The sequence below is a fragment of the Rhododendron vialii genome, chromosome 10a, assembly GCF_030253575.1.
Source record: "Rhododendron vialii isolate Sample 1 chromosome 10a, ASM3025357v1".
In the NCBI taxonomy this organism is placed as follows: Eukaryota; Viridiplantae; Streptophyta; class Magnoliopsida; order Ericales; family Ericaceae; genus Rhododendron; species Rhododendron vialii.
In genome coordinates, this window is record NC_080566.1 from 11,804,349 (window position 1) to 11,822,004 (window position 17,656).

Below are 17,656 nucleotides of genomic sequence, written 5' to 3' on the forward strand. Positions count from 1 at the left end.
CCTTTCAATGAGCATCCTAAGAGAGACCTGAAACTAAATAAAGAACCTTAGAGTTCTCGTTGAAAGGCTTTAAAGCCAAAAATTTATTATGATCATTGAAGATAAAATGATAAAGAAAACAAGATCTTTGCATTGATTCAACCGGATTGAAAATCAAAACACTTAAATAATATTAAATAAATAAAAAATATAAAAATTATTAATAAATAAAGGAGAAATAAGTGAAAATGGGGTTGGGGTATTTTTCGGGGTGGTGGTGGTGGTGTCGGTTTGCATAGTAACCAATGTCCAACCATAGTTTAGTTGAATGGTTAGAATAAAAGTGAGTTGCCCCACTTTTGACTAAGATGTCTTGTTCTCATTAGTTGGGAGGAATTTGAATGGTACACGACCCTCCGTGTACAATTTAATCTCCTCCCGAAAACCCCCAAATTTAATTGTATTGCCTCGCCGTTTCCCTCGCGACGGAGAACTCGACGGGCCACTGTCCACTCGCCTCGCCGTTTCGTCGTCGCCGGTTTGCTTCGTCATCGAATCAGTGATTCCCAAAACCAAGGTCTCTGTGTGTGTGTGTGTGTCACAATATCAGTTTATATGTATGAATACAGTGGCTTGAATAGTTGAATGGCGGACCGTCGGTATAATATATATACAATATATATAATTTACATACTGGCCTTCCCCATAGATATAATATATACAATATGTATGATATACATCTAGGTTCTAACATCTCTTTTCTCGGCAATGAACATTGTGGAAAATAGGGAAAGGTATTTTCGGCCATGAGCATTGTGAAAAATTGGTTGCGGAATGGAATGAATGACCAATGGTTGAACGATAGTCTAGTGGTATACATAGAGAGATATTTTTGATGGAGTTTCGAATAGGACCGTCATGCAACACTTTCAAAAGATGAAAAATATTGTGCTCACGAACTGACTTAACCCGTATTTTGTAAAAGCCAGGGTGCATGTAGGAGTAGTTTTCAGCCCTAAATAAGTAGTCAATCACAAATGAGAAGCAGCCCAAACCTATGAACCGAACACATCAACAGCTCCCTCCCCCAACTACGGCGGCTCCGGCAACAACGATAAGAACAGGCCCTTCTTTTTAGCACTATTTGGCTTCCATGACTTCTGCTCAGGGCCGGCTTATTGTCACAACTCCCATGTTTTGCAAAAGTAATCCTATTTCCATAGCCAATCCTAACGTTTAACACCTCTCCAAGCACTAATAGCATTCCTTACAGCGTTCATAGTTTTTGTTTATTGATCTTTGGGGTGGCTTGTTTTTTTTTTTGGTTTTTTGTTGTAGTTGATTGGTTGATTAAATGTAGATGTTTGGAAGGCCACCTGCTGCTGCTGCTACTACAAGGTTGGTTTATTGTTAGGGTGCGAAATTGATCAAAAACTCTCATGCTCACCCTATTGGTAGAACCCAATTTGTTAGACTCAAGTCGGCGGTTTCAGCTGTTGCTTCCGAGTTAAGGAGGCCTCCTCCTTACTACTTGCCTGGCTTAGTTGCTTCTGATGAAGACGAAGATATAATTTGTGCCCATAAAAACAGCAGCAATGGCGTGGGTAATGCTTTGGGGCAATTGGATACTTGCAAGGTTGTTGAAGAACAGTTTGAGAGAAGAACCATGCCATGCACTCTCATTCTTTGACCAACTCAAGGAACAAGGTTTTGTGCACAATGTTAGCACTTACATGGCCATTATTAGGATATTGTGTTATTGGGGTATGGCTACGAGGTTGGATTCTATCTTATTGGGGGTTTTCAAATCCAACGACCAACATTTGGGTTTCAAAGTTTCTGATTTATTTGAAGCACTAATCGAGAGGATTGAAGCAAAGGGCCCGGAGTCGTTGATACGGGCGTTTGATGCATTGGTAAAGGCTTACGTTAGCATTGGCAACTTCGATGATCGTTTGATTGAGAGCGGAAAAAATGATAGGGCTGTGGCTGTCTTTTGGCAATTCAAGCAGCTTGGTTTGAGCCCCAACAACTATAGCTACTGCATTGTGATTAAGGCACTCTGCAGAAAAGGTAGTTTGGACGAGGCTGCTGACATTTTTCAAGAGATGGAGGAAGCTGGTTTGACCCCAAATGCCTTCACAAATACAACCTATATTGAGAGGCTCTGCTCGCAAACAAGGTCAGACTTTGGGTATGAAGTGCTCAAAGCATGGAGGGAGCAAAATATTCCAATTGATGTGTTTACTTATTTGGTAGTTATTCGTGGATTTGTCAATGAGTCGAAATTAAAAGAAGCTGAGTGCATGTTGCTTGATATGGATGAACATGGAGTGGTTCCAGATGCATACTGTTGTCGTTCCTTAATCTGTGGGTATTGTAAGATTGGGCATATACTTAAAGCTTTGGCGCTTCATAATGAAATGGCAGCGAAGTGTATCAAAAGTTCAAAACCAATTGCGTGATTGTTGGTGTGATTCTTCAATGCTTGTGCCAAACGGGCATGGCTGATGAGGCAGTGGACCAGTTCAACAACTTCAAGGAGTTAAGGATATTCCCTTGATGAGGTGGCATACAATATCGTAGTTAATGCATTATGCAAACTGGGAAAATTAGAAGCAGCAGTCGGGTTGCTGGATGAGATGAAGGGTAAGAAGATGAGTTTGGATGTTGTGCACTATACTACTTTAATTGGTGGATACTGTCTTCAAGGAAAACTTGTTGATGCCTCGAAACTATTTGAGGAAATAAAGGAAAAAGGTTTGAAACCTGACATTGTTACTTACAACGTACTGGCTCGTGGGCTTTCGAGAAATGGCCTTGCACAAGAGGCCTTAAATCTTTTGGATTACATGGAGGGACAAGGATTGAAAGCAAGCGTTGTTACCATAAAATGATCATTGAAGGCTTATGCACAGGAGGGAAGGTCAAGGAAGCTGAAATGTTTTTTAATGTTTTGGAACAAAAGTGTCTAGGCCATTGTGATGCCATGGTCAATGGCTACTGTGAAGCAGGCAATACAAGAGAGGCTTATGAACTCTTCGTTAAGCTTCCCAAGCAAGGTTTTTCATTGAGTAGGAGTTTGTGCTTAAAACTTCTAAGTAACCTTTGTATAGAAGGTGATAATGATAAGGCTCTTGAGCTATTTGAGGCAGTTCTGGCTTCAGATTATGACCCTTGTAAATAATGTACAGCAAACTCATAGCTGCTTTTTGTAGCTCTGGAGATATGAGAAAGGCCCAATGGGTGTTTGATGCAATGGTTCGGACTGGGATAACTCCTGATGTTATTAACTACACCATGATGATAAAAGGTTATTGTAGGGTTAATTGCTTGCGGGAAGCTTGTGAAGTTCTCAAGGATATGAAGGCGAGGGGTATTGAACCAGATGTTATCACTTACACAGTTTTGATTGATGGGCATTCTAAAGAAAAAATGAAGAAGGACCGCTGCCTTCCAAATGTTGAAGGGAACAAAGGAGAACAGAATGAGGTTGCCACTTTGTGGAGTGAAATGAAAGAGATTGAACAAAAACCTGATGTTATTTTGTATTCAATTTTGATTGATTGTCATTGTAAATCAGACAACCTTGAGGATGCTGCTGTCCTTTTTTTATGAAAATGATTGATAGAGGTCTAGAACCGGACAATGTGACGTACACAGCTCTCCTACGTGGCTATTGTCGTTGGGGATACGCGGATAGGGCTGTAAGCCTTCTTAATGACATGATATCTAGGGGGATTCAGCCGGATTCCCATACCATGTCAGTGTTGCACCATGGAATATTACAGGCCGAGAAGGTGCAGTTTTGTCACTGAGGACTGAGAAAAACTTTGGCTAGACAAATCACTAAATCAGTACCATGGCAGTGTCGTAACATTGCATGTTAAAGGTCAAGAAAGTGCAGCATTGGCATGAAGGACCGGTGGAGGATGAGGATGGCAGTCACTATTGAATTGTGATTCCAAGATTGGGTTGAAGAGGTCGTCTTTTTTATCTCCACAGTAGATCCTTTCGTGGCAACATTGGGTCCTACCGAGCGGTAATGATGTCATTCACCATATGCTAGGAAAGGTAATTGTTTGGGTTTTCTAGTTATATTGTTCGACAACTCAGTGGGCAGAATGTTTACTCATTCATGTCTCCATCAGGTACATGACAAGAAAACTGTTGGACCAAGACTTTTTTACGGATTGCTCCTGCATTTTGTGTGCTGCTATTTCTGAGGTAATCACTGTTCACATTCTTTTTGAGGCACTGAATTGTTCTTCTGGTCGTTGACTTCTTCTTGATCACATAAAATGACAAGGACCTGAATCCTTTGAAACAATACCCATACCGTTTGAATTAGAATCACTTTTGTCAACCTTATTGGTTTCTCTGTCAACTTTGTGTGCTCGGTGGGGTGAGTTATCTTCTTTTTCTTTTTCAATTTTTTCTCTTTGGGGGGTAGGGGTGGTGTTGTGGGGAGTAGGTTAGCTGAATTAGTGAATTATTGAATAACTCCAGAATGTACCTGATTTGTGAGGTTGATTGTGTATGTAGTGAGAGAGAGAGTGAAGGAATGGGAGAGCCGAAGAGAGAGAAGAAGAAGATAAAAAAAAACCCCAAGGAAATGGGAAAAATGGGGGAGCAGATCTCCCCTAGGAAAAAAAATGGGGGCGACTATTCGCAACCCATTTCTTTCACTTAACCCATTTCTTTCACTTAACCCATCCCCAATATTTTAAAATATAAATGTTCTCCATATAACCCATTACATGCACATAATCTTCCCATTATACCCTTCCACTCTCAAAAAATCTAAAATTACACTTTTAACTCTACCCCCCAAATAAAACCTTACCCAACCAAACCCTACCCCCACATCAAACCCAGTTCAGCCTCCATCTCCATATCCAGCCCCCACCATCTCCATTAACACCGCTGCACCACCAACAGTCCAACCACCACACCACCGCCACCTTTCCCTCGTCTCTCTCTCTCTGTACAGTCACCATTGAACCACCAAATTGTAGCCATTTTGAATTTTTTCTGTAAATTAAAAAATCTGTAAATGTCGAAATTATGGGTTTATGAAGAACACGTTTGATTGGGGTGTTTTTATCGAATCAATTAATCCTAAACGACATTTAACTACCAAAATAGATTACACACTTCAAAAATTTTAACCCCGTAATTGTTGAGATAAAACAGAAGGTAAATGTCGAAAAAAGTATGTTTAGATTCTCCAAAATTTAGATTCTGTATGAAGTTGTTTATTCCAGTTGACAAAAACCGAAGAATTATACATACATCGGTTGTTAGTTATTGAAATATGCCTAAGCTGGGCTTGATATTTTACATAAAGTAGATGCCGAAATTGGTTAACATTTTTGGTAACTCAAAACGGTAATAGTTGCATATTTTCGGTTTTTGACTGTTGAAACTGTTATTGTTGAAATATGCCTAGCTGGGCTTGATAATTTACGGAAAGTAGATGCTAAAATTGGTTAATATTTTCAACATGTGTGTACACATCCGAAAATCCTACATACATTTCGGTAAATAGCTGTTGAAAAAAAGAACATATTTCGGTAATCACATGTCGGAAATGCATCCACATATCGGTAAGTAACTGTTGAACTAGAGTAAAACAAAAATAAGATATATATATTTCGGTAATTAAATGTTGAAATTATGTCTTAATTTCGGTAACTAACTGTTGAATATGGCAATTTTTTGCGGTGGTTAACTATCGAAATATCTTAACTTATTCGGACCAGAAACACTGAAAAATTGGTTTACAAATTTGTAAATCAGGAGGCCGGCCACTGTGAACGGGGAAAACTTACCTCCTCACGCGGCTTCCAAGATACATTATCCATCACAACATTTTCTTCTCCTCAATTTCGATAGAATTTGATTACATTTCAATTTCGAAATTATGACCTAGAAATGGGTCATCTTTTTTTTCAGTGGAAGGATTGAAACCTTCCATTAATACAATATTTTGTTCCTCCATTGAGATTGAAATGATGAACAAGCTTGAGAGAGAGGAGAAGAGAGAGGATGAAGATGAAAGAAGAAAGAGGGATGGAGAAGAGAAAAGAGAAGATGAAGAACAATAAGAACCAGTCCAGTCGACTGGTTTTTTTTTTTCAAACATGCGTGATGAATTTTAGGGGGAAAGGGGAGGAAGATAATTTAGGGGTTTTGGTCATAAGGGCATGTAGGTCATTTCATGTATTGGTATAAGGGCAAGTACGTCATTTTGCATTGGGGGGTCATGTTGTAATTAGTTGGAAAATTTTAACAGGCTACGGGAGAAAATAAAAGGTTGTGGATAGTGGCCCCCAAAAAAATCTAATTTTTTGGAAAAATTACACTATAGGTCCTCCTATCTTCATAGTAATATCGATCAACTCCCCAAGGTTCGTGAATTTCAAGTTCAACCCCCAAAACTCAATTTTTGCATCAAATGTAAACCTAGTCGCGACTCGCAGTAAAAGGTCTCGGACACTTGTGTCTCACATCACATCACTCAAACACAAAATGCACATATGTGTGGGTGGACGATATGTAACATGAAGACAAAATAGTCCCTCAGTGCCAAAATGTTTGACCTATTTAGGATTGCGTGCCATTTTAGATTGCTCATATCTTTCAATTTATAGTGTTTTAAGTGATTTTGAAAACTGTCTGATAAAACTAATTAAAAAAAATATTTATATTGCATATTTTTTAACATTCACATTGAAAGATATAGACAATTGAAAATGACATGCTATCCCACAAAGGTCTAACATTTTGGGACGGAGGAAGTATCCTGCACGTGACGACATGAAAAGAAAGCTCTATAAAGTGGACACACGTTCTCATGAACGGAATGCCAAGTGTCAGAAACTCGTCTCTTTCCATCAACCCACACCCTATTACCCCTAGGTTCAAATAGGACTTTAATTCCGGTTATAACGTTAGGTAAAGGAAAATGTTGAAGTCATCACTGCCTTTCTGGATGATATCAGAAATTTTTGGGTTCCTCCAGAATGTTTTGGATTCTAGATTACGATGGAAACATCTGGACTCCGTTGGACCAGATACATCCAAATCCTACCGGAAACTTCCAATCCTTGAAACTTCTAGATTTCTCCACCATCTTTCCCTCACCATCCACATATATCTACAACTTTCTTGTACTATATCTAGGAATCTTTATCTATAATTGTCCTGGTCTAGAATTTTTTAATTGTGTCTATAAATAGGAGGGTGGGTCTCATTTATAAGTGTGTGCAAAGAGTGAGTGCATGACTTGTAGGGCATGACTCGTCCTAAGAAACCAGAAGTGAATCCACCTCTCATAGTAGCAAGCCCATTTACTTCAATTACTCCACCAGCATTGCAAGACCACACCCAGCAGTAACCCGCCCAATATCTATGACCTGTTGTGCTTTGAACATTTGTATATCACCTTGATACTACTAGCTAGCATTTTTTTTTTTTGATAAGTAATTATATTAAAATAAGGCATTAAAGGAATGCCGCCCATATACAAGGCCATAGACAAAAAGGCCTTATACACCTCTATGTGATATAAACAATTCGAACCAATCTAGAAATTGATCAAGGGAAGGATTACATTCTCCCTTGTCCCAACTATACAAACTACTAACCACAAAACTTTTGATTTTATATAAAGGTTTTTGTATGCCTTCAAAGCATCTTGAGTTTCTCTCATGCCAGATAGTCCACATCAAACAAAGCGGAATCATAGCCCAAACATGCTTCCTTCGCTTTCCCACTCTAGCACCCCTCCAAGCTATTAGGAGTTCCATAACACTCTTAGACACAACCCATTGTAAACCGAACCAACAAATTCAGCGCCTTCCATAGCGCTTTAACATCATCATGGCATGTTATTATTATGGTGCTTCTACCATATTTAAATTTCTGCATCTTCTCCTTAAGTTGCCGCTCCAATGTGAGCATTGATGTGAGCCTTCACTGCTAATGAGAGTAGTAATAGGAGATAACTGTGGCGTGTCTGTTTGGAAAGACTGTATTTCGTCGGACATGATAGGTACACAACTAGGATAAACATGACCTAGTCTGGACATATCTCAGGGCGCATCAAGCCAATATTTGTTACATACATGTTCATTATTGACTATTGAGGTCCACACAAAGTTCCTGCATTTTATTAGTGAGTTATTTACTCTTTGGTGTTACTCTAGTGTTTGTTGCATGATGTTTATACATTATGCAATGATTTGTTTCGTGCTATTTTTGTATTTGTTTATTTACTTTTTGTCCTTAGGCACAACAAAATGCATGTGGGATAGATTTTCTATTGTATCTTGCCATGTGATACCTAAATGTTTAAATCTAATTTTTGTTGTGATGGAAATTTTTTTTAAATATATCATGTAACCCCTGCCAAGTCTGCAAATGGCATGTTGAATATTGACTCTTGGGAGCTTTTACACATGCACATTATATGTTTTCCATATGTTTCTACCTCATCATATCCATATGATGTATTTTTTCTGTTAGATGATGGATCTATTTGTATCTAGTGCAATTATGTGTCTTATCATGTAATTAGTTTAAGTATCTAGGACCATAGTGTAATTATTATACAGCTTGTACATATATATTTTACGTTGAATGAAATTAACCCTAATGGGTTTTCTCCCTATTACAATTACCCTAAAATTGAACATGGTATCAGAGCTAGAGTTTCGGAGGCTTTTCCCCTTTCTTTGTGCCATAGTTGCACTTTATTTCATTGTGATTCGTATGTTCCGAATCCTTTGTTGACCTCTCCATGTGCGAGTCAGGGGTCGGACGTGCGGGGGAGTATTGGGATTTGTCCCACATCGGTTAAATATCTCCTCCAAAACTAGCATATGAGCTTGGGCAGCCTCTCCACTCTTTGCCAATTGGTTTGGAGTTGGATGCTTTGAACATTGTTTATTGTTTATTTGGCATTATTGTTCTGCTTTCAAGATGTCAAAAGAGAAAAAACAGGCTTCTGCTAGTGGCAAGGATGAGTTGAGTCGTGTAGGGACTCTGGATAACTCTTCATTGGATATTTGTCCCATCAAACTGGATGGCACAAATTATTTACTTTGGTCTTGTACTTTTACATTAGCTATTGAAGCTAAAGGGATGTCTGAGTTCATTGAAGGCTCTGTTACTGAGCCTACTACTGATGTTGAACTCAAGACGTTTAAGTCTCGTCGATCTTTAGCCATGACCTGGTTGTTTAATACTATGAAGGCTGATATTCGTAGTCCTTTCTTGCTTCTTAACACTCCATATCAGATTTGGACTATTGCCAAACAGACTTATTCTCAGCAGGGCAATGATGCTCAGTGTTTTAAGTTGCGTAAGCGACTTCGTACTATGGATCAACACAATCGATCCGTTGCTGTTTACTTTGCTGATCTCAGTGGGGCTTGGCAAGAATTTGATTATTATCAGGGGTTTCAGGCAGTCTGTTCTATTGATGCTGGTGCTTGGTTAAAAAGAATGGAGAAAGAACGTGTGTATGACTTTCTTGCTGGTCTTGATGTGGAGTATGATCCAATTAGAGTGCAGGTGTTGGGTCGTGTTCCGTTTCCATCTTTAGGAGAGGCCTATGCCATTGTTCAACAGGAGGAGAGCAGAAGGGGTGCTATGTTACAAGCTCCCTCTTCTGATCGTTCTACATTGGTTGCTATTCCGCAGGGACAGTTTGGGTCTGGCAGTGGAAAGTCTCAGTATGGTACTACTAGTGGGACCATAGACCGTATGTCACTCCAGTGTGATTATTGCCACAACACTGGACATACCAAGGATTTCTGTTGGAAGTTACATGGTCGTCCTTCTCGTGGGCGAGGCAGTGGACGTGGAGGTCGAGGTAGTGGTTCCGGGCGTTCTCAGGCCCAGGCACATGTTTCAGAGTTTACTACCTTGTCTGATTCTGGGTTCAGTACAGGAGTTCAGTCACCTTCTGAATCTGTTGGCGGTTTCTCTCAGGGGGAGATGCAAGCTCTCAGGCGTCTTATGGCTCGAGCTGATTCTTCCTCTATTATAGCTCCTACTTCCACAGCAGCTCCTACTGCATCCTATTTTGCTCATTCAGGTATTCCAGTTAGTGCATTTACTGCCTCATCCGGTATTCCTTGGATTATCGATTCTGGTGCTTCAGATCATATGACAGGTTGTTCCTCTGTTTTTGATTTCTATTCTACTTGTTCTGGTAAGGATAAGGTTCGAATTGCCGACGGGTCGTTCTCTGCTATTTCAGGGAAAGGTTCCGTTCGCTATTCTCCCTCTATCTCTCTTTCTTCAGTCCTCCATATTCCAAACTTTGCCACTAACCTTCTTTCAGTTAGTAGTTTTACCCATTCTGCAAACTGTTCCGTGAAATTTTTTCCTACTCACTGTATCTTTCAGGAACTGGAAACGGGGAAGGTGATTGGCAGTGGTAAAGCACATGGTGGTATCTATTATCTGGAGCATGAACCTCATCCATCTCAGCCGTCTTTATCATGTGGACAAGCTTTACGGGCAGATATGAGTTCCACTCTTTCTTTGTTACATCGGTGGCACCGTAGATTAGGTCATCCCTCGTTTGGGATATTAGAAAAACTCTTTCCTATTTTAGTTAAACATTGTCCTAGGGATCAGTTTTTTTGTGAAGCCTGTGAGTTTGGGAAACATAAACGCTCTTTTTATGCACCTATTAATAAACGAAGTGATTCTCCATTTATGGTTATCCACTCTGATGTTTGGGGTCCTTCTCCTGTTACTTCTTTAAAGGGCTATCGATGGTTTGTTACTTTTATTGATTGTTATTCTCGTGCCACATGGGTGTACTTACTCCATTCAAAAAACGAAGTATTTTCCTGTTTCAAATCTTTTCATAAGATGGTGTGCACTCAGTTTGATACAAATATTAAAATTCTTTGGAGTGATAATGGGACTGAGTATATTGATAAGATTTTTCGGACATATCTAGATGATAATGGTATTTTTTTCAAACGACTTGCGTTGACACTCCACAACAAAATGGAGTCGCTGAGCGTAAAAATCGTCATCTTGCTGAGGTGGCTCGATCCCTTTTGTTCACTATGAATGTTCCCAAATACTTATGGGGAGAAGCTATTTTAACTGCCACATATCTTATCAACCGTATGCCATCCAGTGTCCTTAATTTTAAAACACCCATTGAGTGCCTGCCAAGTAATTGTCGAGTTACGACTCTTCCACCTAGGGTGTTTGGTTGTGTGTGTTTTGTTCATGCCCCAAAACCTTCTGGGGGCAAGCTAGGACATAAAGCCCATAAGTGTATTTTTGTTGGGTACTCTCCTACCCAAAAAGGCTATAAGTGTTACGATCCTTATTCGAGAAAGATGTTTGTCTCTATGGATGTTACCTTTTGGGAAACAGAGGTTTTTTATTCTCCCTCCAAACCATCTCTTCAGGGGGAGCATCAGCAGGAGGAAGAGATGTTTACCTTTTATAATCATAGTGAGGGGGAAAAGGAAAACACTGGAGAGGAACTAATATCTGTTGAAAGGGAAACACATGATATTGGTGGTGACATTGAGGAACAATTACCTGCACGACGACGACTGCAGGGAGCTGGCTTACAGAGGTATGCTAGACGGAAAAATGGAAAGTCTTCATGTACGTTACCACCTTGTCAATCACAATCACCCACTCCAGTTCCAGATTCCTCAGCTGACTCTTCTGGTAATGATTCTTCTCTTATTGAACCTCCTCCTATGGATCCTGACAATGTTCCTATTGCTATTCGAAAAGGTGTTAGATCTTGTACTCAACATCCTATCTCACAGTTTGTTTCTTATGACCGTTTGTCCCCTTCGTACCATGCCTTTGTCTCTTCTCTTTCCTCTATATCTATTCCACAGAATTGGCAAAATGCATTCCTCCATGGTGATTTAGAGGAGGAAGTTTATATGGATATTCCACCAGGTTTCTCTTCTCCTGCAAGTTAAGGAAAGGTGTGTAGATTGAAGAAGGCACTTTATGGGCTGAAACAGTCACCTAGAGCTTGGTTTGGCAGGTTTTCTAAGGCTATGTTAAGTTTTGGTTACAAGCAAAGCCATGCAGATCATACGATGTTCATCTGGCGAAGTAATGGTAAGATTGCTGTCCTTATTGTTTATGTTGATGACATAATAATGACAGGCAATGATGTGAGTGAGATTCATAACCTTAAGTCTCGTCTAGCTCAAGAGTTCGAGATTAAGGACTTGGGATCATTGAGATACTTTTTTGGAATGGAAGTAGCGAGGTCTGATAGAGGTATTTTTATTTTCCAACGCAAGTATATACTTGATTTTTTGGAAGAAACATGTATGTTGGGCTGTAGACCTGCAGATTCTCCTATTGAGGCGAATCATCATCTTAGTGGAGATGTGGGGGAGCGAACTGATAAGGAAATGTATCAGCGACTTGTGGGTCGACTAATATATTTGGCCCACACTCGACCAGATATTACTTATGCAGTAGGTGTTGTTAGTCAGTTTATGCATGATCCTCGTACATCACATCTAGATGCAGTTTATCGTATTTTGAGGTATCTGAAATCAGCTCCAGGAAAAGGAATTCTATTCTCTAATCATGGCCATTTGCGATTGGAGGCATTCACTGATGCTGACTGGGCTGGTTCTGTGGATGATAGGCGCTCTACTTCTGGCTATTGCACTTTCCTTGGGGGTAATCTGATTACTTGGCGAAGTAAGAAGCAATCGGTAGTCGCTAGGTCTAGCGCAGAAGCTGAATATAGAGCTATGGCTCATGGTGTTTGTGAGCTCTTGTGGCTCCAAACTTTGTTACTTGATTTGGGATTTGCTTACAGTGTTCCAATGAAACTCTACTGCGACAATAAAGCTGCCATTAACATTGCTCATAATCCCGTTTAACATGACAGAACGAAGCACATAGAGATTGATCGACACTTTATCAAGGAAAAGTTGAATGAGGGTTTGATATGTATGCCGTTTGTGAGATCTGGAGATCAGTTAGCTGATATATTCACAAAAGGGCTGGGTAGCAAGAGTTTTCATCCTATTGTGTTCAAGTTGGGCTTGATTGATATCTTCGCACCAACTTGAGGGGGAGTGTTAGATGATGGATCTATTTGTATCTAGTGCAATTATGTGTCTTATCATGTAATTAGTTTAAGTATCTAGGACCATAGTGTAATTATTATACAGCTTGTACATATATATTTTACGTTGAATGAAATTAACCCTAATGGGTTTTCTCCCTATTACAATTACCCTAAAATTGAACATTTTCCATTTTTTATTTCACATTATTCCATAACTACTATCAAGGATTCAAGTACAACAAAAAGGAAAAGAAAGAAGAATGTCGAAGGTAAAATCTTATTCTCAATTAGTCACCACCCCTCCATCCACCTACAAAAGCCACCCACTCCCTCCCCTCGCTCCCCGTTGCTCCCCCACCATCTACGACCTCTCCCCTCCGCCTTTCCTTCCCCCTCAATCTCACAACCCGCTACTAAATACACTTATCCTATTCTAATTTCTTCAATCAATAGAAGGCACAATCCAATTGCCGTTTGAGTGAATTCTAAGAATGAAAATGTGGATTTGGTAAATTTAAGCAGATGTCAAGAGTCGAGACCTTTTTATCTTTTGAGTTTGAGCCTTGTAGGGTCAACCAGGTCGGACAAACTTGAGAAATGTGGTCGTTGTTGGCCAAACAAACTTGGTTTGTGTCAACCGAACAACTTGAACCTTTTCAGCTGAATGCTCTAACGGTCGGAGAAACTAAATGAGTTCGTCAAACGGTGGCCAAATGAGCTTAATTTGTTCGGCCAGCTATTGCTGACGTGAACAAGTTTGAAGAAGCTAGATGGACATTTTTCCGAATCACACAGATCTACGGCACTAATTTTGGAAAACAATACACAAACTTTTTACTACCAAAACTCATATGATGTATCTTAGTGTGTGTATATATATATATATATATACACACGTAGATTGTAGTGTGGAGGATGTGAGTATTGAAAGCTACAAATTGATTCAGATGTTCCAGAGAATGAGTGTTAATTAGTGTGGTTTGATTCTGTTTTAGATGAAACTGGTTCTTAGGGATTGTAAGTTGCAGAATTGGGAAAGTAGATCACCAGGCACTGACATGGTGACGAAGCAACTGTCTGTGCAGACATGTTTTCTTTTGTCTTGGACAACACTCATATAATTCTATTTTTGCTGGCTCTTCTAAGGCCACCAGAATACTTCCATATGCTCGCCGCTTTGGCTTCCAAGCAAATAAGAATTCCACCTTACGAAGAAGTCCCCAGCAAGCAAACTTTCCTTTTTCATGTTTCCCAAATAGCATTCATCGACTCCAAGTCAAACACTGCCACATTGGTGGTCCGGTGGAGTCCTAACAATCACCTCATTACCAATGTGCGGTAATTCGCCCCTTCACCTAGATGCTTGTACCTGCTAGTCTGGATGCCCCAACTGCATGACATCGAATTTTTTGCAAAGATGCTTAGCACCCCTAATCCGGTGCCCCTCAATTTTTGCGCCCTCACCGCCGCAATGCTCCTGCATCCACCTTGGACCCTTGCTCAAGGGTAGTTGAGCCCTTGCTCAACCCCGGTGGTCACACAATATTTTTCCTCTCACTCCCTTCATCTCTATTTTTTCCTCATGTCTTCCCTCTCACCTTTCTCTGAAACCCAAGTACCTCTTGGCATCAAATAGCAAGAAGCTTGCCGAATCTTTCCTCCTGGAAACCACTGCCAAAAAATAGCCCATTCCCTTTTGGCTTGGACAACACTTAATATAATTCCATATTTGTCAGCTCTTCTAAGGCAACCAGAATACTTTCATATGCTCGCCAGTCGCCACATTGGATTCCAAGCAAATAAGAATTCCGCCTCACGAAGAAATCCCCATCAAGTACACTTCCTTTATTTCATGCTAACCCAATATCATTCATTGACTATTTGACTCCAAGTCAAACACCACCACATTGGTGTATTCATAACACAATGAGCTAAATCCTTCTTTAGGTCTAAGTAGGCCTGTCAATGGGCCGAATCCGATCCGGATCCGACAGATCCCAACCCGAATCCGATAAGACCCAAATCCGATAAGACTTGAATCCGATAGTGGTAATCCGGATCCGAAGACTTTTTTTACTTCAAAAATTTTGGCAAAAATAAAAAAAAAATATTTTCAAAAAAAAATATTTTCCGAAAAAAATTTTAAAAAATTTAAAATAAAAAGTAAAAACAAAAATACAACTTCTTAAACATTTTTTTTTTCAAAATTAAAAAATTACTGTTTTTTAAAAAAAAATTTAAAAAATTAAAAAAAATAAAGTTCGGATTCGGATTGATAACGGATTTAATCCGATCTGATCCGTATTTGAATTACCAGATTTCGGATTATCGGATTTCGGATTGATATTATCGGATTCGGATCCGGATCCGATCGGATTTTTCGGATCGGATCCGGTCCATTGACAGGCCTAGGTCTAAGTGGTTCAATTTGCAAGATCTTTAAAATAAGAAAGTGAGATTAAAAGTGGTCCTTTGGATCTATAATACTTCCGTTTTGAGAAGATGTTATTGGGCCACCTTGTGTTTGATGGGTAAAGTGGTTCTCATAAAGCTTACTAACAGTGTTTAAAAGATGCTTCTAAGGCTCAATCCTTGATTTGCCATGTGTTGGATGATGTCAGGCTCACTTTGGTCTGAGATACTTTCGTTTTGTGTAGTTTAGTACTAGTTCAGTTCCATTTGTGTTTCTGTTGAGTTAATTATAATGAGAAACCACAAAGAGTTCTCAGTGATTGAAACATGTCGTCTTTTTGGGGGGGGGACCCCGCCCCCCCTTTTCAGTAAAGGCAATAGGCATCAATCTCCAAGCTTTTGTGAGAACTCACGACAGTGGTGTGAGGCAATAAAGGGATTGCCACGACCAGACTTACATGGGCACTTGTTTTCTCCCTAGTGTACTCGTGAGTCATGTCCATCTGATGCGATGAGGGTTGAGGTGCCGGGATTTTGTTTTGGGACTTATTTAGGACTGAGACTCGCTGCAGAATAGTTGACCGACGAGGTCTTTGTATCTACAAGATTCCGTTACTGCCAGGCTTTGCACAACGGTAAGCCTCTAAAAAAGTGCCCCTCAAAATTCAATTGTTGTAAGAAGTTGTTTTGGTAGTTATTCTTCAAATACTGAATTCGTTGGTCTTTTACTGTTGCAATAAAGTGGTTCTTGTTTGCAATTGCCTTTCATTCCACTGCAAGTTAACGGGATGTCTTTTATTCCGTTATTTTATCGACTCATTCACATGCTCACATGCTTATTCAAACAGCTTTCTGTTTTGAGGGTAACAATAACGTCAACGAAAATGCTTGGGTGGTGATTTGTGAATGTAAGAAGTTTAGGCTTACTTATCCGTAATTTTAAGTAGAGGTAGGTTCAGAGATGTTTTTGAGCACTAGTATGCATATATACACCGACTTTGGTAGGTTGTATCCAATGCTTAGTTCTCTAGGTGAATCTTAACTAATTTACTCTCTCTCTCTCTCTCTGAGTCTCTACAGGTGGAACTGAGACAAGGCTGGATGGGAGTCTTTGATGAGTCTATACTCATATTTGGTATGTTTCATGAAAACCATCAATGTGTCAGTAGCTATCAGTTATTGTGCGTGTTTATTTGTCTATGTTGAGGTTGTGGGCAAACATACTGTGTATTGTCCGACCATAACAACTGGAGTATGTGATGATATTTGTGACTATAAATTGCTTAATGTGTCAAAGAATGGGCATTTGGTCCTATTCCTCCTGTTATATTGAGATTTTAACTTAGTGTGATGGTTGACTGTGTGGCAGCATCTAGAAGATGATAATGCCGGTGGTGGCTGGTGCTGCGGTGGGCAGTGGACGGGCATATAGATTGCTCGGACAGAATTTGGAAGAAAGACGTACAAGAAGAGAGAAGCTGAAGCGGTTGGAGTTGTAAATGTGTCAGATTAGGGTACAATGCATTTCACCCTACATAATGCTTTTAATTTTGCAAGTCATGTCACATCGGGTTGTATAATTTTCACTAACCTGCTACACGACGGATAAGGCCCATTCGGTGGATGGCTTAAAATCACTCTTAACTCAGGTTGGTTGGAAACACTATGAAGGAAACTCTATAATGACGTACCAAAAGGAAAACTCTATAATCCGCTCTGTAATGGATTAGGCCTTTTTGGTTCCTTTTGTTTGAGCATAATGAAATCACATATTACCGAAAAAAAGACATTAATGATTTCTTTTCTTTCTTTGTTTTTGGGTGTTTGATTAGCAAAATATAAAAAGAAATTGCGAAGACACAGAATTTATGTTCAACCACCTTACGTATGTATGTGTGCATCTCTGTTTCCTGCAAAAAATATCTACTGTGCTATTCACATTCAAATAGGACACAGATCATGTACAGATTTTGAGTGGGGCCCACTCTAGGTTTCACACAAACAATCCGAGCCGTTCACTAAATATAAAATATTTTTTTCAAGGGTCCCCCAGAAAAATTAGCTCAATCCGATGCGTATAAGTGCTCGATCTAATAATCTAACTTTTCATTCGGATTTTAGAATAATGAAAAGTTAGATGATTGGATCAAGCAC

General features: G+C 39.7%; 2 protein-coding genes across 3 annotated transcripts; both read left to right on the forward strand.

The window, feature by feature from the left end:
- Nucleotides 1-401: 401 nt before the first annotated feature.
- On the forward strand, nucleotides 402-17,300 carry LOC131304312 (pentatricopeptide repeat-containing protein At2g26790, mitochondrial-like). 2 transcript variants are annotated; one of them, XR_009192353.1, is made up of 5 exons: nucleotides 409-556; nucleotides 1,340-4,053; nucleotides 4,131-4,206; nucleotides 16,583-16,637; nucleotides 16,872-17,300. XR_009192353.1 is itself a non-coding variant. In XM_058331519.1 (4 exons), the coding sequence occupies exon 2, from the start codon at nucleotides 1,575-1,577 to the stop codon at nucleotides 2,442-2,444; it is 870 nt and encodes a 289-aa protein (XP_058187502.1). In that variant the 5' UTR covers nucleotides 402-556; nucleotides 1,340-1,574; the 3' UTR covers nucleotides 2,445-4,053; nucleotides 4,131-4,206; nucleotides 16,583-16,793. The 2 variants fall into 2 exon arrangements, 1 of the variants encoding a protein (XP_058187502.1); XM_058331519.1 differs by lacking the exon at nucleotides 16,872-17,300 and having other exon boundaries at nucleotides 402-556; nucleotides 16,583-16,793.
- Nucleotides 9,039-10,744, forward strand: LOC131304311 (uncharacterized). Its single transcript, XM_058331517.1, has 2 exons — nucleotides 9,039-10,087; nucleotides 10,402-10,744. The coding sequence occupies exons 1-2, from the start codon at nucleotides 9,130-9,132 to the stop codon at nucleotides 10,434-10,436; spliced, it is 993 nt and encodes a 330-aa protein (XP_058187500.1). The 5' UTR covers nucleotides 9,039-9,129; the 3' UTR covers nucleotides 10,437-10,744.
- Nucleotides 17,301-17,656: the final 356 nt, after the last annotated feature.

Bases quoted from the DNA above. Each gene is read 5' to 3' on its own strand.
- LOC131304312 (XM_058331519.1), top strand. From the start codon at position 1,575: ATGGCGTGGGTAATGCTTTGGGGCAATTGGATACTTGCAAGGTTGTTG.
- LOC131304311 (XM_058331517.1), top strand. From the start codon at position 9,130: ATGTCTGAGTTCATTGAAGGCTCTGTTACTGAGCCTACTACTGATGTT. The intron at 10,088-10,401 runs GTATTCCAGTTA...TGTATCTTTCAG, and splicing joins ATCCTATTTTGCTCATTCAG to GAACTGGAAACGGGGAAGGT.